At 49.1% G+C, this 17,147-nt stretch overlaps 1 protein-coding gene across 1 annotated transcript in view; it reads right to left on the bottom strand.

Annotated features, from left to right (window-relative positions):
- The window catches only part of LOC124033879 (neural-cadherin-like), a 221,459-nt gene that overhangs the window by 112,630 nt on the left and 91,682 nt on the right, over positions 1-17,147 (bottom strand). Inside the window, exons 6-9 of the mRNA XM_046346263.1 lie at positions 15,428-15,677; positions 8,363-8,505; positions 3,534-3,706; positions 435-603 (exon numbers count right to left, since the gene is read on the bottom strand). Of these exons, the coding sequence (XP_046202219.1) occupies positions 435-603; positions 3,534-3,706; positions 8,363-8,505; positions 15,428-15,677 (735 nt within the window). The remainder of the gene's footprint in view (positions 1-434; positions 604-3,533; positions 3,707-8,362; positions 8,506-15,427; positions 15,678-17,147) is intronic.

Raw genomic sequence — 17,147 nt, forward strand, 5'->3', positions numbered from 1 at the left:
GATTGATGTCCACTGAACAGTTACATTTCATGAAGCAATTCATTTTTAAAAGAGGGCTTTGTGAGAATTTTTTTTTTTTAAATGCTGTCTTTTCTTCCCCTTTTGACCGCTGGCACATTTTGAATGGGTGTCATTAAAGGGAATTAGATTGAACTTTGGAATTCATGAAATACTTCAAGACAGTTCCCAAAGCAATCCGGAGAGGAGGAGAAGAGAGAGAGAGAGAGAGAGAGAGAGAGAGAGAGAGAGAGAGAGAGAGAGAGAGAGAGAGAGAGAGAGAGAGAGAGAGAGAGAGTAAGAGACCATCGAAAGAGAGACTGAGAAACACCAGCGAGAGCTGCAGAGACTCAACCCTTTCGGTACCGGATGACATGAACACTATGGGGATGCTACTAGGGTCCACAACCAAACAGTAAAGTTGGACTCTACCGTACCTGTGTCTGGGTGGATACTGAAGGCAGGCACAGTGCTGTCTTTGTGCATGAATCCATAGGTGACTCTCCCATTGGAGCCCTCGTCTGCATCCACGGCGTGGACCTGGAGGACGAACGCCCCCGCAGGCTGGTTCTCCAGCACCGTGGTCCGCTCCCGGTACTGCTGGCACTGAGGGGGAAAGGGGGAGATGTACAGAGATAGTGGCATAGAGGGAGAAAGTGAGAGTGAGAGAGAGAGAGAGAGAGAGAGAGAGAGAGAGAGAGAGAGAGAGAGAGAGAGAGAGAGAGAGAGAGAGAGAAGAAGATTGGTAATGGAGTAATGCCAGTTACCAGATGACAGAGGGAGAGAAATTAGGATGCATAGAAGGGGATGAAATGAAAGAAAAAGGTCATTCAGTATATTAAGGACATTTGTGGAAGGGAATGAAAGAGAGAGGGATGGGAGACAGTTATGAAACAGTCAAAGAGGAGGGGGAAAAGGGAGGAGGACAGTGGAACGAGGGCGGAGAGATAGGAGTGAATCATTGAGTTACAGAAAAGGAGAAGTGAAGAAGTAGAGAGGGGGGGAGGGGCTTGAGGAAGGAACTGTATCTCATGAATCCCTCCATGTTTTGCTCTGTAGAGATTCATCTGTGTTTTATAATTAAAGCGGCCTTGAATCAATTCCATCGAAGCAGATCCACAGAGATACGGAGTAAGCCTGGATATATCGGATGTGCTCCGACGCCCACACACCTTCCCTCTATCCTCATCGTCATCTGAGCGCTTGCTCGGTGTGTGTGAAGGGAAAACAGTCAAATCTTCCAAATCCCGTCTCTCTGCCATCATCAGATGGCTCATTTTGGCGCGCCTCAGACAGAGACAGCGTTTCTCGCTCTCAAAAAAAAGGAGATCCCAGATCAATTCAGCAGCTCGTCTTTGATGCTTACTTCTGACATCTAATTAATGACAAGGGAGCTCATCTTCCACCCTCCTCTCCCTCTCCTCCCTCTCCTCTGCCACCCCTTCCTCTAACCATTAGTCAAAGTCTTTCTAGGCCCAAGTTCAATGTGTTTTCAGAGGTCAGGTGTCCCTAAGCGAGTCCCAGTCAGGGATGAGAGGAGCTGTGGTGGATCTCAAACTCAAACCGTGCACCCCCCCCCCTCCCTCCCTCCCTCTCCAGCCGCATTTACCCCCCTCTTAGGAAGCTTCAGGACATGGCACTCTCACAGACAACCCAAGGGCCCAGGAGGGGCCCTTCTCTTAGGAGTCGCTGAGTAACTGATGCTCACACATCCACAGGAACTGCCTGAACCTCAGCCAAACACACAGGAACAGAAGGGCCAAGGGCACAAAACCACATAAAAGCATCTTTCTCTCTTCTCTCCGCCTGCTGTTTGCTGCCTGCACAGAGGAGGAAAAAACTGAGCACACAGGAAAAGTGGTCCAGCTGTGTTTTATTTTTGAAATACTTTCTCCTTTGGACTTTTTTTCCTCCCTTTTGTGGAAAAGTCTTGTCCGCACCTCCGTTCAACTATAGTTTGAGCATGTTAGCGCAGATACATAGACACTAAAACAATTCACAAAAGCAAAAGCACGATGGAGTCCTGTGGGAGCTGTGTGTGAGAGCACATGAAAAGGTTGAAGCTGATCTTGCAGCCTAACATGTGAAACACGCACACGTACAAAATGCTCCCAGGACTACGGGGAGTTATCTAGCGTTACTGTGCGAGGCCACAATTAGCTCCAAATATCTCAAATGCAAAACTCATGTAATTTAAAATTGAAACATCGGCAGAAAACAGGTAGGGCTGTGATGATTCGGCATATCTTTCAAACACTTCATTAAAAACCCTTAGATGATCTAGAAATAGAGTGGGTCGGCCGGCTAATCACACCTCTGGAGGACGGAGATGGAGAGGTAATAAATAGAGGCGATAGAGAGAGAGAGAGAGAGAGAGAGAGAGAGAGAGAGAGAGAGAGAGAGAGAGAGAGAGAGAGAGAGAGAGAGAGAGAGAGAGAGAGAGAGAGAGAGAGACAGACAGAGAGAGACAGAGAGAGAGACAGAGAGAGAGCCAGAGAGAGTGACAGAGAGAGAGAGAGAGAGAGACAGAGACAGAGACAGAGACAGAGACAGAGAGAGAGAGAGAGAGACAGAGAGAGAGAGAGAGAGAGAGAGAGAGAGAGAGAGAGAGAGAGAGAGAGAGAGAGAGAGACAGAGACAGAGACAGACAGAGAGAGAGAGAGAGAGAGAGAGAGAGAGAGAGAGAGAGAGAGAGAGAGAGAGAGAGAGAGAGACAGAGACAGAGACAGAGAGAGAGAGAGAGAGAGAGAGAGAGAGAGAGAGAGAGAGAGAGAGAGAGAGAGAGAGAGAGAGAGAGAGAGAGAGAGAGAGAGAGAGAGAGAGAGACAGACAGAGAGAGACAGAGAGAGAGACAGAGAGAGAGCCAGAGAGAGTGACAGAGAGAGAGAGAGAGAGAGAGAGACAGAGACAGAGACAGAGACAGAGACAGAGACAGAGACAGAGACAGAGAGAGAGAGAGAGAGAGAGAGACAGAGAGAGAGAGAGAGACAGAGAGAGAGAGAGAGAGAGAGAGAGAGAGAGAGAGAGAGAGAGAGAGAGAGAGACAGAGACAGAGAGAGAGAGAGAGAGAGAGAGAGAGAGAGAGAGAGAGAGAGAGAGAGAGAGAGAGAGAGAGAGACAGAGACAGAGACAGAGACAGAGAGAGAGAGAGAGAGAGAGAGACAGAGAGAGAGAGAGAGAGAGAGAGAGAGACAGAGAGAGAGAGCGAGAGAGACAGAGACAGAGAGAGAGAGAGAGAGAGAGAGAGAGAGAGAGAGAGAGAGAGAGAGAGAGAGAGAGAGGGAGCTGCCATAAACAGATAAGAGGAACCGAGAAACGAGAGCGATTTGGAAGGAGTGAGAAAGTCTAAGGTCCGGAAGTCAACAGGGGAGTCCTGATGCTCATCTCAGAACTCCGCCAATACCTTTATTTAATTTGAATAGTACGCCCCCATAGTAAAGGCAGAGAGACAGAGGCTGGGAAACACAATGAGCTGTAATGCGTGTGGTCAGAGCCAAACAGATATCAGAACCGTGACAATGAGAACCTAAGCTTACCTTCTCAAAGACAGGTTTGTTGTTGTTGACGTCGTCCACGCCGACGATGACCTGGGCGGTGGACGAGAGGGCCTGGGGGCCGCCAGAGGCGTTGTCATCGGTCGCTGTGACGTTCAGGACGTACTCTACACCCTGGAGTCTGGGAGGTGGGCTGGAGCGCAGACGGATCAGACCTGCAACAACCAATCAGAGACAAGTCATGACCTCACCATGAACAAGAGGACCTCTGCGTTCGCCAGGTCTCCTGACTGACTTATATAGGGCAGCAGAAGCGAGAACATGCTGTTCTATCCGCTTTGGACACATTGTGCCCTTGGTATTCCCTTTTACGGTGTATGAAACAGCATGAACTGAATTCAACCCCGGAGGGTCTGCTTGTGCTCCTTTCTTCGTGACTGACACATCTGGTGTGTAGAACAGCCGTGTCGCTCTCTTCCTCAACATCTCTCCCAGTGTCTTTGACACTTGGCCAGCGTGCGACTGCATCCAACAAAGGCAGTTGTCAATCCCACCTTCGGTGGTGCATGGAACAACAAAGGATGGCGTACGTCTGTTGTCCGTGTGACTGAGGTTCGTATAACCTCCGCGGAGAAGGTCCCCTCCCCTCGGTGCCTTGGTGACTCCTTCTTCACTTCCAATCGGCCGTAACCCTAATGTGGGCGTCAGATTTCCATCCCTCACTCCCCCCTCTCTCTCTTCCCGAATGCTTTTTTATTTCATTTTTTTATGTTCCATCCATCAGGCCTTTGGTGTTTGCTAACCGTGTGTGTGGGTTGCAGACACACTTAATACATTCTGTCTTATCTTCTAAGACTCAAACAGGCACAGATGCAACCGTTGGAAATGCACTGGGTGCTGTAAACATTTCCATGGCTTTCACAAGGTCTGCGTTGGATGGAATCATATTACACCCTAACAGTGTTGCTCTTTAGAGACCAGTATGGTCTGTCTATCTCTGCCTAACAGGGTGACATGAAAGACACTGAGTGTCAGGGGAGAGGAGGGGTGAGACGAGGGAGAGAGGAGGGTAAGAGGAGGGAGAGAGGAGGGTGAGAGGAGGGTAAGAGGAGGGAGAGAGGAGGGTGAGAGGAGGAGGAGAGGAGGGTGAGAGGGGGAGGAGAGGGGGGGTGAGGAGGAGAGGAGGGAGAGTAGAGGGGGAGAGGAGGGGTGAGACGAGGGAGAGAGGAGGGTAAGAGGAGGGAGAGAGGAGGGTGAGAGGAGGAGGAGAGGAGGGTGAGAGGGGGAGGAGAGGGGGGGTGAGGAGGGAGAGTAGAGGGGGAGAGGAGGGGTGAGATGCTGAGGGCCACACAACAACCAGCCATAGGGAATCTGGAGACATCCTGTCTACGAAACGAGGCAGGGTACGAGCGCTATGGTAGCACGGCTGTGCCAAGAGGAAAATGTAATCAATTATAATATGATGTGACAGCGTGGGGGCAGGGCATGTGTGGTGGGGATGGGCCACTAACTGCCATGGAGGAGGCTGCCTGGGAGAGTTTGTCGGCCTGGACTAGCAGTACCACAGGCCAGGGAGCTGGTCCTATAAGAGACAGACTAGCAGTACCACAGGCCAGGGAGCTGGTCCTATAAGAGACAAACTAGCTGCACCACAGGCCAGGGAGCTGGTCCTATAAGAGACAAACTAGCTGCACCACAGGCCAGGGAGCAGGTCCTATAAGAGACAAACTAGCTGCACCACAGGCCAGGGAGCTGGTCCTATAAGAGACAAACTAGCTGCACCACAGGCCAGGGAGCAGGTCCTATAAGAGACAAACTAGCTGCACCACAGGCCAGGGAGCAGGTCCTATAAGAGACAAACTAGCTGCACCACAGGCCAGGGAGCTGGTCCTATAAGAGACAAACTAGCTGCACCACAGGCCAGGGAGCTGTTCCTATAAGAGACAAACTAGCTGCACCACAGGCCAGGGACCTGTTCCTATAAGAGACAGACTAGCTGCACCACAGGCCAGGGACCTGTTCCTATAAGAGAGAGCATGTTGAAGGAGAGCGTGTAGCCTCAGGAGGACATGTCACATACTCCCAGCAGCCCAAGGAGACAATGGCTCCGCACACACACAGAATTATGTTGCACATGCGTGCCACATGGTGTAGTATTAACACATAGTCACGCACGAACACACACCCAGTGTATGCACACACCTGGGTGTGCACTCAGGAACATCAAACCAAAACATTGTGGAAGAATGTGACAAATTGAACAAAAAAACTGCCTGCGAGGCCTACCGTACATCAGTATCTATCTGGAGGAGAATGTCTTAAGATGACAACACCTCGACATGACTTCAAAGACTGCTCTGAAAAAGGTTCAGCCAGAGTTGAGGGATAGAAGGAAAAAGAGGTTTTAAAACATTCCAAGAAAAAAAGCATATAGTCCCTGTCTCTTCCATTCGATAAGATATGTGTCCTCGCGGTACGTGAGGGAGGGAATTGATGTTTGTGCGCATGGGTGTGTGCCAAAGAATGTATATGTCTGCGTGCTTGTACACATGTATGTGTGTGTGTTTGCGCGTGTCCAAGCATGTGTGTGTGTGTGTGTGTGTGTGTGTGTGTGTGTGTGTGTGTGTGTGTGTGTGTGTGTGTGTGTGTGTGTGTGTGTGTGTGTGTGTGTGTGTGTGTGTGTTTGCGCGTGTCCAAGCATGTGTGTGTGTGTGTGTGTGTGTGTGTGTGTGTGTGTGTTTGCGCGTGTCCAAGCGTGTGTGTGTGTGTGTGTGTGTGTGTGTGTGTGCGTGTGTGTGTGTGTGACACCGTGCTGGGTCAGGCAGGCCGAGGCATACAGCAGTGTGCGTCACTGCACTTGCTCACCCTGCTAAACATGGTCGGTGAGACTCGGCCAGCACATATCATCGCACATCAAAGATGGAGAAGATGTTTCTCCAGGGGTCACTGAGCACACGTCGCTTCGTATGATGGAGGGGAGGGGGTTGGCAGGGGGGAGGGATGGGGAGCCGATGCCCCTCTCTCAACGCCAACTCTAATCATCGTCTGGCCCCAAAACAGAGGGATGAAGCCATGAAAGGCAGAGAAACTGAGGGAGGAACGACTACATTTGTCCCCTAGGGAGAAAGGGGTGAAGTATGGGGTGAATCAATGGGGGAAGGGGGGGGTTATATAAACCTCACATCACAAGCACGGCAAAACTCCCACTAAACTAGTGGCACTGAGGGAGGACAGCATGATGAACCATTACGACTCCTACACCAATGGGGATTTCTTCATCAGCCTGCAGATGAATTGGAACACTTCTTCAATATGAGCTCTTCACAAACAAACAACGACACAATAAAAAGGATAAAGGAGAAGGGTCGTTCCCATTAAACCGTAGACGATCTACTACCGTAGACATGATCTACCTGTTTATCGGAGTAAACATCCCCCCCCCGTGCTGAGAACGGAAGCTCCGTATTTATGTCTTTAATACAAAAAGAGGGTGATCATCTTATTGACTCTGCTGTTTGAATTCTTGAAACGGTATTAAATCTCAGGAAACGTATTCTACGCTGAGTTACAGTCAAATTAACATAGCCCATCTGTCCCCGAGAAATAGAAATCTCCCATGAGTGATTGAGGACATTTCGCGAAAGTGGAGGAGATTCGACGATCCGTGGAGAAGAAGTAATAAAATACTTTGATCTCTAAAAGGGAGGGAGAGTGATGAGATGTGGGTGGGGCTTGTGTGTGTGTGTGTGTGTGTGTGTGTGTGTGTGTGTGTGTGTGTGTGTGTGTGTGTGTGTGTGTGTGTGTGTGTGTGTGTGTGTGTGTGTGTGTGTGTGTGTGTGTGTGTGTGTGTGTGTGTGTGTGTGTGTGTGTGTGTGTGTGTGTGTGTGTGCGGAATATGTTCTTCGCCTTCTAAACTAACGAGTGCTGCGGTATATGGGTGTGAACAGTGAAGCATCTGAACGAAATAAGAAGCCGTGAGGAATAGTTTGAAATATATATATATTTTTTTATATCAATCAAATCGTCTGTTTAACGATGTGAGTAATACAAGGGTTAAACCCCTCTTGCGAGCCCAGGCAGCTCCATAGGTGAGTGTAAGAGATGATAGGGTCCAATAGTAGCGTGTAAACTGGTCATACAGTAGCTGCAGGATGTATACACTGATGCTAAGTCGGACCGGTCTGACAGTTACACGACCGTGAACAGGAAGGAGCTCGAAGCCTATCACAGGGGCACCATGGGATGTGCATGAAAACGTTTGACCATGTATAATAGTTACACATTACAATCTGCATGTTGGAGGCAAAAAACACAACGCAGAACAAAATGCCACCCAAATGCGTGAGGACAGTGACAGAGTGCCTCTGCAGCCTTTTAAAGCAATTGAAGTGACATGGATGAATAGCAGTTCATTAGTTTTGTGTACCAGTCAGGGTTATATGGCATTTATTTCTTTATATGGTTGAGAAATCTCCCCTTTCTGCTGACAGTTACCATCAGTGGAAATGAACAAAGGAAATTGCACCTGGACGATCCAGATGAATTGAATTTGCCAAAGTCATTTTATTACCCTTTAATGTGATATGCAGATTCAATGGTGCAATTCACCCAGGGTGGGAGGGCTATGAAATTAGTTGAGGCCTTTAACACAATTTTCAATTTCAAATGGCTTCCTTGGTGGACTTAAGGCGGGACCTTTTGATGACATCTGCAATGACAAAATCAGCCGCGCTAAAAATAAACAAACAGCTAAAGTGTGTCCCATGACAGTTCATTTCACCGGTCTAGTGAAATATCTACAAAGAAGGGACGGGGACGAGGGAGACTCACTGAGGAAGAGGAAGGGAGGGGCGTAAAACAATATGTCTCACCTTTCTGGCTGTCGATAACAAAGTTGCCCTCGTCGTTGCCTGTTGTGATTCTGTAGGTGATTCCATCGCCGTCGGGGTCCTTGGCAAGCACCGTGGCAACCAGGGTGTTAGGCCCGGCGTCCTCCGAGACGAAGGTCCGGTAGCTGTAGAGAGAGAGAGAGAGAGAGAGAGAGAGAGAGAGAGAGAGAGAGAGAGAGAGAGAGAGAGAGAGAGAGAGAGAGAGAGAGAGACATCCCAAAGTCAACACCTTACCTCGCGTCTCCCCAGCAACAATCCAGGGTGCGAGAGCGAAAATGAGTGAAAAACACACCAGGATGCAGACTTGTCACATTTGAATCACTTTAACATTTCAAACAGATTGATGAATGCATGTTAGGAAGCTGTTGTTGGGAGGGTAAAAACAGAATTGGTTGAGTGTATGATATGTTGGGCCTCGGTGGAGACAACCCGAGTTCTGATTCCAAATTCTAAGGAGATAGCAGTCGGTAAACAGCTGTTGGCAGCCTGTCACAGTGGAGGGATAACACAAAGTGGCTGGGTTGGAGTGTGAAAGAACGAGTGACTTGGATGACAGCGTTGTGAGGAACTCTGGAGAGAATCAACCAAGCCCAGCATGTCATACAAACACACAAACAAACCCCTACTGTATACTGCAGATAGAACTATACAGTACATACGCCAAATACAGAATACACAAATAACGCAGGAACACCTTGATCTCACACCGCCAGGCACATTCTTTCCCCCTGGTTGATTCAAAGCGTAAAGACGATCACAGACGGGCGGCGGCAAGCGGCGAAGGTCTCACAGACTTCAACTGGAGTAGGCTGCCAGGCGGCAAAACACCAGCAGTTTTGCATGTGGCCGTGGCGGTCCCAAAAGTCTTGAGCGGCCCGCCGCGCACCGTTTACCCCGAAGGGCATCGTTCATCTTGTCGACCAATCAAACAATGCGGTTCAACAACAGCGCGGTTCAGTTTCCGTTTATCACAGCCCACCGGTAAGCGGCTTAATGCAATTTACCCATAATGCACATACGGTACATGTCACCGAAACAAAAATCATACAGACCAAACCATGTGTATCCTAACACAGACATCTGCATTGCCAAGTGAGAGGACTCCTGTCATACATGCACATTTCAAAAGTTACCAGTAAGTAAGGCTGGTCCGAGCCAGAACGGCCAATAGGGGTAGCAGCCATATCTCCTGTTTACCGAGCATGAGGCAGCTTGATGTACAAGTACAGCACATCCCATAAACAAGACGCTAGTCTGTCATAAGGCCTTACCCACAATCCATCTCCTGATTGCTGAGTGCCGAGCAAAGAGGCATCAAGTCCCATTTTTTGTTGTATTTGGTATGACCCCCCCCAACCTTGCAGTTTCAGGGCTGACACTCAAGGCCACTGATTATTGCACATACAGTATATTACAGTCCACAAAATGACACTGAAGACACAAAGCCATATAGGAAATAGGGATTGTGCACGATGGAGGGCAGTTATGTCTTTTCTCAGTCTATTCCATTGGTTAACCCTTGGCCCGGGACCCCTAGATTGGGACCCCTAGACTGGGAACCCTCGACTGGGACCCCGAGACTAGAACCCTAGACTGGGAACCCTAGACTGGGACCCCTAGACTAGAACCCTAGACTGGGACCCCTAGACTGGGAACCCTAGACTGGGACCCCGAGACTAGAACCCTAGACTGGGAACCCTAGACTGGGACCCCTAGACTGGGAACCCTAGACTGGGACCCCTAGAGCAAGCTCCAGGACTGGCTATGTTACACAAGCTCCAGGACTGGCTATGTTACACAAGCTCCAGGACTGGCTATGTTACACAAGCTCCAGGACTGGCTATGTTACACAAGCTCCAGGACTGGCTATGTTACACAAGCTCCAGGACTGGCTATGTTACACAAGCTCCAGGACTGGCTATGTTACACAAGCTCCAGGACTGGCTATGTTACACAAGCTCCAGGACTGGCTATGTTACACAAGCTCCAGGACTGGCTATGTTACACAAGCTCCAGATAGTAATGACAGAACAGAAGACGGTCCATTATTGCTGTTAAGTAAATAGGATTAGTTTTATACCCACAGTAAACTAACTATACTGTACAATTTGTGGCCTTCAAATCTAGCAGGCCTGTAAATGTCAAGAACACTTCCAGACCTTTACACTGATCTGAGAAAAAAAATCTATTTACTCTCCTCTACACGGGAACACACATAAAGGTAAACAGACGGCCATGCTCCCACTCCCACAGACTCCCACTCATCCCCCCCCATTCTCAGAATCACTCGTGCTGTGTACGATAGTACACACATAAAGAACTGTACTTTATTTCAAGCAAACAGTCATAGTGATGCAAAAACAAACACATTCCCACACACACACACATTCACACACACACAGAGATAGATATAAGCCCCACGGTCTTCCCATCTGTCTCTTTCACCAATCACCCTCCCGCTCCATCTCTATTGAAATGTTCCCGTGGATATGAACGCGTCTAACAGCGGAAAGACAAACAGGGCCTCAAATGTGGGCACAGTATGTTGTCGTTCATCATTCCTCCCACGCTCCACTCTGCTTAGAGCTAGTGGACGCAGAGACAGGACAGAGGAGCGACTCACTCTGACAGACTGACAGAGACGGACTCTTCTACCGAGCCAGCGTGCTCTGTCCGTCCGTCGGCCAGTCTTGTCTGTCTGTCGTCTGTCTGTCGGGAGTCCGGCTGTAGTCTGTCGGTCTTGTCTGTCTGTAGTCTACCTGTCGGTCTGTCGGTCTTGTCTGTCTGTCTGTAGTCTGTCAGTCGGGAGTCCATCTGTAGTCTGTCGGTCTTGTCTGTCTGTAGTCTGTCTGTCTGTCGGGAGTCCGTCTGTAGTCTGTCGGTCTTGTCTGTCTGTCTGTAGTCTGTCTGTCGGGAGTCCGTCTGTAGTCTGTCGGTCTTGTCTGTCTGTCTGTAGTCTGTCTGTTTGTCGGGAGTCCGTCTATAGTCTGTCGGTCTTGTCTGTCTGTCTGTAGTCTGTCTGTCTGTCTGTCGGGAGTCCGTCTGTAGTCTGTCGGTCTTGTCTGTCTGTCTGTAGTCTGTCTGTCTGTCTGTCGGGAGTCCGTCTGTAGTCTGTCGTTCTTGTCTGTCTGTCTGCTACTCTCTCCCACTCCTCAGTCAGTATAAAGGAATCATTTTGCAGGGTGGAGAGGGAAAAGCACTCACAGCATGAGCATGGCCTCTGAGAACATTTCCTTTATGTTCCTATCCGCCCAATGCCAGTGGATGGAAGCTGCTCAGAATTTCTCTACAATGAAGATCTGCTGTATATTACCCAATCAAGATGTCATTTCTTCAGGCAGAAATGAAACACACTTTTCATGTGTCATATATTGTTTACACAAGAGCATTATGCACCATTTCCATGGAAACCATTGTTCCAGTTTCTTTCTTTCATTTGATTTGAATTGATTAGGGCCCTGCCAAGTTGTATTTCAATGGGAATGAAGGCATGACTGTATGGAGCAACGACTTATGCAGAACAAATAAAGAAGATTTTAAAAGTCTTAGAAAAGGATTATCAACTACAACTACAGTGAAAAACAGTGAAAAACGAAGTCAACTGATCGGTGATCATGTCAAATCAGTTGTCTGATAAATGGAGAGAGGTTTGGGAAAGGCAGGAGAAAAAGGGGCAGAATGATGGTGACAAGGAAGCAGAGAGTAAGATGGACGGGTGTCCGGAGAGTGACAAAGGTGGAGAGAGGGGACCGGTTGTACTCGTCATCCGGTCCTTTCCCACACAACTGATTGATGGGTAACACATTTCATGCTTGTGACTTATGTCCCCGCTTGCAGACCCCCTCCCCCCTCCCCATGCCACCTGCCTGCTCCAACACCCACCGCCACGGCACAACAGACACCTGCGACCTTTAATCTGTCACCAGCCTCAAAGAGCCTTCGTTTTCCATGATGAGATGACACCCCCCCCTCACACACACACACACACACACACACACACACACACACACACACACACACACACACACACACACACACACACACACACACACACACACACACACACACACACACACACACACACACACACACACACACACACACCTCTCAAAGACCTTATTTTCACGGGCTCCATTTTCTCTAAAGAATAAAGAGAGGGTCCAAACACACCGCAGCGCCTCTCCATCACCTGCCTCTGCCGCTCAAAGGTTGTCGCGCGCCGACTCAGGCTGCTGTCCCTCTCCATCACCTGCCTCTGCCGCTCAAAGGTTGTCGCGCGCCGACTCAGGCTGCTGTCCCTCTCCATCACCTGCCTCTGCCGCTCAAAGGTTGTCGCGCGCCGACTCAGGCTGCTGTCCCTCTCCATCACCTGCCTCTGCCGCTCAAAGGTTGTCGCGCGCCGACTCAGGCTGCTGTCCCTCTCCATCACCTGCCTCTGCCGCTCAAAGGTTGTCGCGCGCCGACTCAGGCTGCTGTCCCTCTCCATCACCTGCCTCTGCCGCTCAAAGGTTGTCGCGCGCCGACTCAGGCTGCTGTCCCTCTCCATCACCTGCCTCTGCCGCTCAAAGGTTGTCGCGCGCCGACTCAGGCTGCTGTCCCTCTCCATCACCTGCCTCTGCCGCTCAAAGGTTGTCGCGCGCCGACTCAGGCTGCTGTCCCTCTCACCTGTCGCCGTGGACTTTGGCCCAGGCGACGGGGTTCTGACACAGGAGTGACTGACAACTCCCAGGCGGGGCCGCCATGTTGTGGGAGAGGCCGTGAGTGAGTGAATGGCGAACGCGGCAGGCTCCTGCCCAGGCAGAGAGACAGTGGTTGCGTATTCCCCTCACAGTGCCACCTCTCCCGCTCATTATCTTACCCCATCAATCTCATTTCACCCCAAACTCCAGCTACTGTTCCATCAGAGTCTTCCTACATCCTCCCTCCCGTCAGCCAACCAGCCAGCCCGCCTCCACCACACCAGAGACACGGACACTCTGTCACCCGTAACCCCATTTCCCTCCACAATGACTGACATCAGCCGCAATATAATTAGCCAATTTACCCAACACATCTATTACATATTAACGACTGACGGAACACACAGTGCCGGACCGAGACTGGCTTGTTGTTGTGCTCATTAGCATCTCTCCATCTTGTATACCGTCAACAGATTGCCGGGGCTCTGTGAATACATGTATAAATATCTCTCTGCCTATCCAATTCACTCATCACTCAGGTTACTGTCGGCCAGCAAACAATCCCCGTAATGATCTACTTAGTGTACACCGGGCTGGGTGACAAGACTCATTTTGTCGATTTCACCAGCAACACGCTATTTTCGAATGAAAACCTCGTAACTCTATTTCTGGCTTTTTTTTAAATATACATTTTATTTATTTTTTATTTATTTATTTTTTTACATGTATTGAAAGCAGTGACTCCCCTCAATATTCTCTGAACATTTCATGAGCCTCGGCCCACGAAAATGTATTTGAATGAATGTGTGTTCATTAATAGGAAAATATGTTTATTTTTATTTTTGACATTTCCTGAAAAGTTTGTTTTGGAGATGAGGTTTTGTCTGATGGCGATGAACAGCAACGTGGAGCCAACCGAGTGGCAAATGGAACTGGCTGATCCAATTGAGCCCAATAGAAATAACAGTCTGACGGCCATCACAAAGCTAGTCAATCATTGTTTTACACGTTAGAGAATATCTGTAGACTAACAATGACAATTCACTGTAGATCTCTGTAGAATGTACAGAGCATGAGGGGAAACTGGTGATGCTCCTGCTGACAGGAAATCAATTCTTCCCACAAGACCCCCAACAGAGTCACACAGCAATAACACATACACAGACCCACACATAGCCTCCCATTACAGCACACAGAACCCCATCCACCTACCCACACCACAACATTAATCCCAACAACTAAACGCTAAGTCATCTACATAGAGCATCCATATCAGCAATTCATACCCAGCCACACCCACACACTGGGTCCATGCCACTGGTTCACCTGAATGATTCAAACAGACATCCCTGGCGGGCAGTTGGTTCTCCCTGTCCATCTCTCTATCCCCCTACTCTCTCACTCTTATCTCACTCTGTCTCACCCACTCCATCTCTCTCTCTCAACTCTTTCCCTACCTCGTCATCTCTCTCTGAAAAACAGACGTGTACTTCAGCACACACACACACACACACACACACACACACACACACACACACACACACACACACACACACACACACACACACACACACACACACACACACACACACACACACACACACACACACACACACACACACACACACACACACACACACACACACACACACACACACACACACACACTGCCCTGATGTTGGCGTTATTCTCTCCACGACAACTAAAGGCATGGCTGATTGAACCTGCCTCACCAATTTGCAGAGCTAGCTGACAGAAAATTGTCCAATTAAAAGAGCCACGGGCCAGAGCAACGCCAGAGGGGGAAAAAAACAGCTCAATGCATCACAACAGATCGGCCCGGAACAGCAGGGTAATGCGGCATTTAAAAAAAGGACTGTGTGGATGAGCTAATACAGGGCAGGAAACATGCCCAAGAGGAACAGGACAGATAGAGATGTTTAAATCCCAGTTTCTGTTTCTTTTTTTGTTGTTGTTGTGTATTTTGTTTTGAATGGGGTTTTGGTTGTAGACCAGCGGCAGCTGTAGGGGATTTGGGGAATTGGCAGCCATGTTGAATCCGGGGAAACTGCAGCTGCACTGGATTGTGGGAGGAGGCATCTGTGCAGAGCAGAGGAAAGTGAAATGGCATGGCCTAGGCTGACAAATAGGCAACGGGTGAGGGTTAACAACAAGAAGAGCAGGCAGGGTGGAAGGAAAATGCAGAGTGGAGAAGGGAGATACGTGAATAATAAAAATAATGAAATAGGCGTTCTGCTTAAACGTTGACGATGATGATGATAATGATGGCCATGGCGATGGTTGTAATAACCACACTCTAACTTATGATGGTAATAGTGATGAAGAGGAGAAGCAGTACTGTACTCACACATGCTGGGAGAACTCGGGGACCTCGTCGTTGACGTTGGCCATGCGGATGCGTACGGTGGCCGTACCTGTCCGGGGCACATCTCCCTTGTCCACAGCCATCACCACAAACTCATACAGGTGGTTGGGCCTCTCATAGTCCAGCTGCCCTGCAGGGAAAATGGTGCCGTGGGGAGAGATGCTGAAGTCTGGGCTCAGAGTGTAGTAGGATAACTCGGCGTTCAGGTCCGAGTCACAGTCACTGGCAGACACTAGAGCGAGGGAGAGACAGGGGGGAGAGGGGAGGTTAGATAAAGGCATCTCTCTGTGTCCTTCAACATCATCTAACCGGAACTAATATGCCCAACACGTGACCCTAGTCTTAATTACTATTGCTTTTCCATGCATGTTCGCACATTTCTGTATCGCAGGAATAGCATTTTCCCAAATGTCTCTTTTTGTGTTGAAAACATACTGGAGTAGGGCTACGGTCAGAGTGATTGCCTTGCTAAAAGAGAGGGCTGTGTCTGGGACTGGGATCAGCATATTTTCCGCTAACTAGTCCTTTTCACCGTGAACTCCTGCATTCTGCTATTCTCCTTAGATTGCATTCAGTATACTCTCTGCCTCACTGTATCATGTAGACCAACAGCATCCAAGACACAGGAGGTTGGTGGCACCTTAATTGGGGAGGACGGATTCGTGGTATTGACGGGAGAGGAATCATTATTCGGAGCCGTTCAGCGGCCTCCACCGACCCACGGGAACCGAGTCCGGTGGATTTAAATGTCACCAACAACACTGTCAAAGATGAGCATTATCCTTGATGACACATATCCATATATTGTGGAAGACTTCTTAAATCAAAGTCAATATTTCATTTCCTCAGTATGCACTTGCTGATTTAGCAATGAGGGTCATTTGAATATCCATCGATACTGAGCCAGTGAGGCTCTAAAAGGATTGTTGGGCTAACTGACAGCCTCCTATGGTCTGCCCTCACCACAGAACAGAGCTGTAGGAGACATAGATTAATAAACCATGTGTGGTGCTGTTTACCATGTCACTACTTCGGCTTTAAAACCGGCCTAAATCCATATATATATCTAATCTTTCAGATCCACTTCAGCCAATCCCAGGGCTTGTTGCTGTGGCCTGGTCTAGCCCTAAAAATTGAGCCGGATGATGTCCAGTTTAAAGTCTCTCTGTCTGTCTGTCTGTCTGTCTGTCTGTCTGTCTGTCTGTCTGTCTGTCTGTCTGTCTGTCTGTCTGTCTGTCTGTCTGTCTGTCTGTCTGTCTGTCTGTCTCTCTGTCTCTCTGTCTCTCTGTCTCTCTGTCTCTCTGTCTCTCTGTCTCTGTCTCACTCTCTCCCTGTCTGTCTGTCTCTCTCTGTCTCTCTGTCTCTCTGTCTGTCTGTCTGTCTGTCTGTCTGTCTGTCTGTCTGTCTGTCTGTCTGTCTGTCTGTCTGTCTGTCTCTCTGTCTCTCTGTCTGTCTGTCTGTCTCTCTGTCTCTCTGTCTCTCTGTCTCTCTGTCTCTCTGTCTGTCTGTCTGTCTGTCTGTCTGTCTGTCTGTCTGTCTGTCTGTCTGTCTGTCTGTCTGTCTGTCTGTCTGTCTGTCTGTCTGTCTCTCTGTCTCTGTCTCACTCTCTCCCTGTCTCTCTCTCTCTGTCTCTCTGTCTGTCTGTCTGTCTGTCTGTCTGTCTGTCTGTCTGTCTGTCTGTCTGTCTGTCTGTCTGTCTGTC

Source organism: Oncorhynchus gorbuscha, linkage group LG04 (genome assembly GCF_021184085.1).
Source record: "Oncorhynchus gorbuscha isolate QuinsamMale2020 ecotype Even-year linkage group LG04, OgorEven_v1.0, whole genome shotgun sequence".
Lineage (NCBI taxonomy): Eukaryota > Metazoa > Chordata > Actinopteri > Salmoniformes > Salmonidae > Oncorhynchus > Oncorhynchus gorbuscha.